General features: G+C 48.8%; 1 protein-coding gene across 1 annotated transcript in view; it reads right to left on the bottom strand.

The window, feature by feature from the left end:
• FAT2 (FAT atypical cadherin 2) overlaps nt 1-8,373 on the bottom strand; it is a 60,325-nt gene that overhangs the window by 29,788 nt on the left and 22,164 nt on the right. Inside the window, exons 5-8 of the mRNA XM_005418879.2 lie at nt 4,681-4,742; nt 3,544-3,855; nt 2,664-2,874; nt 10-167 (exon numbers count right to left, since the gene is read on the bottom strand). Coding sequence (XP_005418936.1) covers nt 10-167; nt 2,664-2,874; nt 3,544-3,855; nt 4,681-4,742 — 743 coding nt within the window. The remainder of the gene's footprint in view (nt 1-9; nt 168-2,663; nt 2,875-3,543; nt 3,856-4,680; nt 4,743-8,373) is intronic.

Below are 8,373 nucleotides of genomic sequence, written 5' to 3' on the forward strand. Positions count from 1 at the left end.
GGTCTCCACTAAAGAAAAAAACATTACCTGGGTTTTGATCGTACTGGACCCATCAGTGACTTCTACTGTGAGGTTATAGCTTGACTTCTTCCTTGCATCCAGGGGTCTTGCAATGACCATGCTGCCTGTGCTCTTTTCAATGTCAAAATCCATGTCATCATCACCACCTGGGACACGGGGGAGACAGGGAAACAAGAGAGCAGTTACAGTCAGCTAGACTGGGGATAGTGCCACAGGTAAGGGTTATTCCAAACCTGGAAACTCAAAACAACATGTGATAGATGGATAGATAGATGGATAGATAGATGGATAGATAGATGGATAGATAGATGGATATATAGATAGATAGATAGATAGATAGATAGATAGATAGATAGATAGATAGATAGATTAGATGGATAGATAGATAGATGGATAGATAGATAGATTAGATAGATAGATAGATAGATAGATAGATAGATAGATAGATAGATAGATAGATAGATAGATGATAGATAGATAGATAGATAGATAGATAGATAGATAGATAGATAGATAGATAGATGGATGGACACAGGAGATGGAGAGGACAAGGCAAAACTGGACAAAGGGATAGTCACAGATGGTGACAAAGGAGTGTGAAAAGCAAGATGAGGGGAATGAGGGAAAATGAGGAGGAGGAGAGAAGGGGAAAGGATGCACTTATGCATGTGATGTCCTGGCTAGATTTGCAACAGGCCCATTTGAGCATTGATTTATTTGCACAAGGTTTCCAGCCATGCACCATCGCTGGCTTAGCATGGACCAGGGACCTGCTGGGTAGAACAGGGCTCTTGCTGGCTTCTGATTCAAAGTCACACTGTGAGCATATCAGCAATGGTCCTCATCACCACGGCTGGGAGCCTGTGAGCTCCCTGAATTCCCAACACTCCAACAGTTGGGGAGGCAGACGGTGCTTCCAGGGTGAGCAGAGCCTGTTGCCTCCAACCCAGATGGCTGAGAATGGCCAGGAACAGCAGGCCTGAGCAGCTCAGCAGCAGAAGGCTGTCCCTCACCCTACTGCTGCTCAGCCCTGGCATGGCAGCTCCTTTCTCATGCCTCACTTGCTAGGGCCTGTTGGGCCCCTCTTGCACATTAAATCCTGCAAAGCTGCTCTGAGAAATGGAGAAGCTGAAACAGTTTCCTGTAATTTATCTCAGGTCTCAACTTCTTCCTTCCTGGCTACTGGGTGCTCTGGATTCTGCTTTATTCTATTACCAGCTGGTAAAATCTTTGCTGGATGTAAAATTACATCTCTTTCCTTGCTGGAGGAATGCAGTGCTCACCAGCCATCTGGAACACTGCTCTCCTGCTGGGAAGGAGACACAAAGAAGCAGAGACAGAGGGAGAGAGACCCATGGATGTCTTTCCCTGAGAAAAGACAGAAGAGCTCCCTGTGCACAGTGCCCAATGAAAAGAAGAAGCCCAGAAAAGGAAAGAGATGAAAAGCAATGTTGCTTTGTCAGAGTTTTTGCTGACTACATCAATCCCAGTGACAGAGTGATTGTGGTCTGGGGAAGGTGAAACTTTGAATGAGGTGCTGAAGGTTTCTCTGCATCCCCCCCTTGGATGCCAGCTACCATGAGGCTTTCCTTCCCTTGCAGGGAAAATAAAATCCTGTCCTTTTCCACCAGGACAGAAACCAAGAGAGCCTTCAGCATCACTTGGAGCTCTAGGAACTGGGAAAGATGAGGTCAAGCTATGCTCCAGCACTCAGCAGGGAAATGATGGGATAATATTCAGAGGAATACACCGTTAATTCTGCAGACCCAAGCAGACACTACTAATGCCAGATAAACCTTGCACTGATATTGTCTTGCTCCTTGTAGGGTTGTATCTCTTGCTGGTTAATTGTATTTATACACCATTATCCTTGCCCTAACACAGTAAGGGGAAAAACTATTCACTTGCCCAATTAAGGCTTTGTCTGACAAGGGCAGGCCCTGCAGGCAGTACCAGGGAAAGGCTGTGCAAGGTAGACTGGGGCACCACTTCAAAACATCAAATTACATGAGCACAATTGGCCCTTGTTGGTAGGACCAGTTCTGCACATGCTGCCTGGAGAGTCCCCTGGGGTGACAGCCCATGTCCCCTCTGAATCCTGTGTCTTGAAGGAGGCCCTAGAGTTCCACATTCCATGTCTAAATCACCCCTGGGATGTGGTGAGGAGGAAGGGAGAGTCCCACAAGTTAGGGCAGACCAGGTCTTTGAGGAATGCTTCCTTCTCCATTCCCTGCTCAAGACTCAACATGGAGAGAGATACAGGGGGTATCTGTAACACTCAGCCACACACCTGGATCCTCATAGGCAGTTTTAACAAAACCACCAGCGTCACTTGATTCCCAGGAGGAGCTGGCACTGGCATGCCCTGCCTTTCGTGCGACATCGGAGAACGCCTCAAACACAGGCAAGTTCCAGACTGCCATTAAAGAAATGTGTTGGGTAATTGCACTTGGCACCAGAGGCCTTGGATGGGCAGCTTTGTCTAATGGCTGTTTAAACCTCCTGGTGCCTGTGAGAAAGCTTTCCCCTTAGCTCACATACACCTAAAGCAAACAATTCCATTAGCTCAGGCATGCGAGTGCTGAAAGCCAAGGGAGCCAGAGCAAACGCTCATGGACACTGCTCTGATTTCTGTGCCTCACCTGTGATATTAAACCACACTTGGCTGGGGCCCATCTCGATGCTGATCACTCCCACCATGTGGTTCACAGGATCTGTCTCCATCACGGCGAAGTTGAAGTGGGGCTCATCAAAAGCCAGGGGTTCTGAGGAAGGGCCGGGCCGGGCGACCCAGCTGATGTGAAGCCTCACGTGGGAGGAGAGCGGGGGGCTGCCACCATCTGTGGCCTTGACCTGCAGAGGAAGGCAGGTGCACCCAGGGAGAAAGCTGAGTTAGCTCGTGGGAGTTCCATGGAAAGCTCCTTCTCCCACCCACTGTGAGTCTCAGCTCCCAGTGTGCCCAAAATCCCACTAAACAGATCCTGAGGCAGTGGTCCATGCTCGGGCTGCTTCCAAGGCAGAGCCATGCAACCCAAATTCCTCTTTACCATCAAGTAAATCTGCCAAGCTCTATCCACAGCAGAGACCTGGACCACAAGCCTTGTTTGCAAGGACCCATAGATTGTGGGAAGGCTTTGAACCCACATCCAAGCTCCATGGCCTGATGCAGCCATGGGATGTCATGCTCTAGAATGCCATATAGAGGCATGATGGAACACAAAGACTGCTCAGGTTTGGGTCCACATCCATATGGGATCATGGATCAATTCCTCTCTGAAGGCAGGTTGGACAGTTAACTTTAAATTTACTGTCCATTTTTAATAGCTTCCTACCTTCTGCATTCCTACCATTCCCTCCCGCTTTCCATCTTAACACATTTGCCTTATTCAAGTTCTCCTCCTCTCCACTGCTGCATTCTCTCCATCTCTTTCCTTTTATCCTTTCTCTTTCTGACCCCCTTTCTCTCTTCCCCTCTCCGCCTGTCTCTCCCCATCAGCTCTTTGTGTTTCCCTCTCCTCTCACCGTGAGTATGTTGTATTCAGAGGCAGGAAAAGCTTTCCTGGAGAAGACTGTGCCGGTTGTGGGGTTGATGGTGAAGATGCCCTCCTCCTCCTCCTCGATGGTGTAGGTGATCTGGCTGTTCTGGCCCTGGTCACGGTCGGAGGCGATCAGCCTGTACACCGGCAGCGGCGTCTCCGAGGCCTCTCTCTCTGGGAGCTGCACCATGAACAGCTTGTGGGGGAAGCTGGGAGGGCTGTCGTTGGCATCCAGGACTTGGATCACGACTCTGCTGGTGGACTTCAGGGCTGGCTCTCCGTTGTCAGAGACAGCCACCTGTCAGCAAGCAAAGGGAGGAGGTGACAGGGCTCTTAGGTGACCTGGAGTGTGACCAGCCAGCCTCCAGCCTGGTGGGCAAGGACTCAGCTAGGGGGTTTTGTGTGGGTCTGCATTTGTATCTCAACATTCCAAAGGCACTGCTCCTCTCTGCAGGGCAAAGCCTGGTGGCTGCAGCTGGCAGTGTCCATGCACAGGGGACGAGTTTGCAGGGCTCCTGCCTCCAGCTGCTCTGGGCAGTGGGTCAGGCTGGTCTTTAGAGATCACACACAGATTAGAGATCTGAAAACATCTGTACTGCCATGGCTTGGCCAGGTACCAGCCATCCTCACCCTGCCCTGCCTGTGCATGCTCCCAGCATGTTGCATTGCAGACAGAAATGATAGACCCTGATAGGCTCAAAAACCTCCAGATCCCTCTGATGGGAATACTCGTAGCTGTGAGCAGCTGGAGATGGGGGCTGGTGAGCAAAGCTACACAGCAATATCTGATACAATGAGATAAATGAGGGTGGATTTCTCTGGCTTGTTCTTTCCCCCATAATGTATAAACCATCCTGCTAGAGGACAGTTCCAGTCCCCTTCCTGCATTCCCACAGCTTCCAGAACAGAACTTTTGCTCCAGTCCTCAGCAAGAAAATAATAAACCCTGCAGTACTGCTGCAGCTGTCTCTTGGGTTAACATACACCATTTAATTAAGTTTCCCAGCAGTTGGGAGCTGATGGGATGAGATTCTTTCTCTGTGCTCCAACTTGCAAGGAAAACCCTTTGAGGACTTAATACACTTGTAGGTAAATAAAGCTAATTACAATCATCATTACCCACCTCTAGGATATGTTCAGCCTTGTATTCTCGATCCAGCTGCCGTGAAGTCGTGGAAATCAGACCTGCCAAGAAAGAAACCCTTTGAGCTCCAAGACTCAGCATGCAAGAAAAGCCAGGGCTGATCAGATCCTTGAATGCCCAAGATCAGCCTGCCCACCTGTCCTGTTTCAGGCTCCCTTTGTGATCAGAGGAGAAAGGCAGATACCCCCAGAGGGTAACCCATCCCCTCCCAGCCTGAATCCCTCTGTGGAGGTGTTGCTGCTGCTCTCTGATCACAGAGACCACGGAGGAGGGGGAACACCCACCAGATGCCTGCACCAGTTGAGGGTTGGCAAGGCATTAGGTGAGAAAAGCTGCAGGACCACGAAAACAAAACTTTTCTTATGCCTCTAAGTAAGAAACATTCTGCATGTGCTGGCACAAGTCTGGCCTCTTAACAAGTCTCTTAACAAGTCTCTACTCCTGTTTTTCCTCTGCTGAACATTGCTCTCTGTAATTTACAGTGTTTTGACAAAAGTTTGTCTTCTGTCTTGGGAAATACCCTCTACTCAACTGCTAGAACAAATGCATTCAGGCTAAAAATAAGGTACACAGTCGAAAATAATGTTGGTATATTACTTAAGCCTTGCTGAGACACACGGTGAGTCCTCCAACAACTGCAAGATTTGAGGGATTTCTGAAAAATACACAGTAGTTTAACCACAGGGAATAGGTTGGATGCAGGAGGGAAGAACTGTGGCTACAATAAACTACAGCTGAAACAAAAACATCATAATTGCCCCTCTTTGGCCTGTCAATAACTAAGCTGAGTAGATGCAAGAGTGGAAAGGATGGAGTTGAGGCTTCTGTTTCCATGTCTGGTTTCATAACAGTCCTTGCTCAGTGCCTTGACTTTTCACTTTTGGAGAAAAGCAGCTCCAGATCATTTTACAACTGCTGTACCAATGATGGAAATGGTATATGTAACATTTCACCTCCTGAAAGTCATCAAGGCTGACACATGTGAGTTTTTTGTCCATTCCCAGTTATCAAGGTCTCTCTCTTCCCTGTGAAGCTCTGCTTCTTCACACCAACAAAAGGCAGGGTGAATTTCCCTGAGCACAGCAAGCACTGACACAGGTTCATGCTACCCTGGGAAATGCTTCCCATGGGATGCCATGTCTGTGTGAACACATGCACCCTGAAAGATTTGAAACACATGTGCCCTGAAAGATTTGTATATCCCAGCTGCATGAACCCATCTCAACTCTCATTTCTGGGGCAAAACCAGACAGCTTTAATTAACAGTCTTGTCTTCAGGTGTACCATAGCTTTTGTGTATGTCTGTCTGAGCATGACAGCAGGAGAAAACTTCAGATGGCTGCAGGAAACACGAGGCAGCTGAAGGAGGGAGCAGCTGCTTGGAACACTCTTGTTCACCGTTTCCACTTGTTCTCTGGGGTTATTCACATTTGGCACCAGCCATGGTGCTAAACATTTATTTGATGCCTTTACAATCATAAACCAACACTCCTTAATGCGTTATGACAAGATGGGTTGAAAAATTCTGTTTGCTTGTCTGTCATAGTGGGTTTTTTCCTCTCCCTAATCATCCTTTTAACATTTCAGCAGGTGAAGAGGACTCAGCAGAGAGCCCGCTGGCTGAGGAGCTTTTAAAACTTTCCCAGGTTACTGAGAGCCTGTGTGGCTCCATTAGCAGGAAAACTCATGGAAATGCTCTTCTAATGGGGGCCTGGAGAAGGAATTGCAGCAGCAGCTCTCTGAGATCTCTGATGTTCCTGTCCTCACTACCAATACGTTGGCTATTGAGCCCAGAACTGCAGCTGCTTCAGGGAGTCCTTCAAAATTTTGGCCCAAAAAGCCCACAGGACACACAGATATTGGAAACAGACACCCATGTGCACACTGGGGATGCTTCTGGTTTATCAGATTCCAAAATCCAGTTGCAGCAGACTAACACCTAGCTTGTACTGGATTACTGCATGCCAGCCAATGGAAGGGAACTTGACCACTCTAAAGTAACTATCTGGATTTGCTCGGCCACACCCTGAAATTCTTCCATGATTCAACGAAAAAAATGAAAGAAAGCAGGATCATAGCTCAGCTTTCTAGTGCTGGAGAAGGACTGTAGTGAAGGCAGATGAACTGGAATTTAATGACACTTGAATGTCTGTATCACTGAAGATGCTCATTCTCCTGGGGAGTAAGAGCTGACTCTGCTCTCTATCACATAACCTGTGCTGTGTCCCAGCTGGGAGTCTCACCAGACGGAATTTTTTTGCTTCATCCTCACATCTGCTGAGCCACAAGGCAAAGGGTTGGCTTCTCCTCCTGACCCCAGGCAAACTCTGTCCCTTACTCTGTGCCCAACCGCGGCTCCTTGTTCCCCCTCTGGAGCCAGTTACCATTCTGCCCTGGGATCTGAAAGGCCTTGTGGTTAATTAATTAGGGTTAATCACCCTAATTCCCGTTTGGAGCTGCGGTGCTGAGATGCACAAACTGACAGCAGTGTTCACACGGGTACAGAGCACCTGCAGCTGGGGAGATGGACCCTGCACACAGCTCCTGAGAGAGGCCAGCTGGAGTTAATGCACATTTCCATTTGGTGCTGCTTGGTTATACACCCTGTGAGGCCAGAGGGCTAAAATGCAAGTGGAAGCTGTTATTAAAGGGGAGCTGCCATCAGCTTTAGTGGCCTGGGGACACAGTTCCTTGGTTCTTTCTGCTGTCCCCTACAAGGCCTGGGAAGTGCATGCTTAGTTTTAATGAGTGTTTTGTGTGTGCATGTGCATGTGTGTGAGTTATCAGTGCCCTGCCCTGCTGGAAAACCCCATCCAGCCTGTCCCATGGGACCTGTGATGGAGTTGAGTGGGTGTCCTGTATTTGTGTTCTTGCATGAGGCCCTCATGGTTTCTGCTGAATCCTACAGAGACTGAGCAACACTGTCAAAGGTCCTAATTGCACCTGGCCAATTAGCCAAGCTCTGCATCCAGGTGAAGGCCCAGGAACAATGCCTTCTGCTGCCTGCATGCAGGCAGGCATAGGCTGTGCTCCAGCAGCCTGTCCACACACAGCAGTGAGAGAGGATTGTCTGCCTCTCTCCTGCTTTCTGCCTGCAAAGGGCAGAGAGGAAGGCTGGTCATGTTGGAACAAGAGCACCAAAATTACCAGGGCACTGTTGTCAGGGAACAAAAATAATAATAACTTCTGCTGGCAAGAACAGGGCTGGGGTGGAGGTTGCTGGCCCCCTGCCCTTGCTGCAGGGGGGAAAATCTAAGATAGTTAAAATAGCCAGAATCAGGTTTGCAGGCACTGAGGCTTTCACAAGAGCTTGAGAAGGGAAGAGGTTGTCCTCCTAAAACCCTCCTTCTCTTGTCTTACTCCTGTTTCCATTTAACCTTTTTATCCTTCTCTTCCTACCACTCCACCTCTTGCTCTGACCCCACTGTGCACTCCATGCTCATCTGTGTGTTATGTGGATTTTGGGGAGCAGCCATGCAACCATCCCTTGAGCCTAAAGAGCAAGATGTCCTTCCCTGTAGAGAAATCTTTCCTTGCAGGGAACCAGAGGCATCCTGGGGAAGGCAATGGACACTGTCACAGCAGAAGGAACACCAGAAGAACAAGCACTAGATAAGAGCTGGAGACGAATAACCCAAACTAAGAGGACTCTCCAAACAGCCTTTCAGCAGG

The sequence above is a fragment of the Geospiza fortis genome, unplaced genomic scaffold (assembly GCF_000277835.1).
Source record: "Geospiza fortis unplaced genomic scaffold, GeoFor_1.0 scaffold55, whole genome shotgun sequence".
NCBI classification, from domain to species: Eukaryota; Metazoa; Chordata; class Aves; order Passeriformes; family Thraupidae; genus Geospiza; species Geospiza fortis.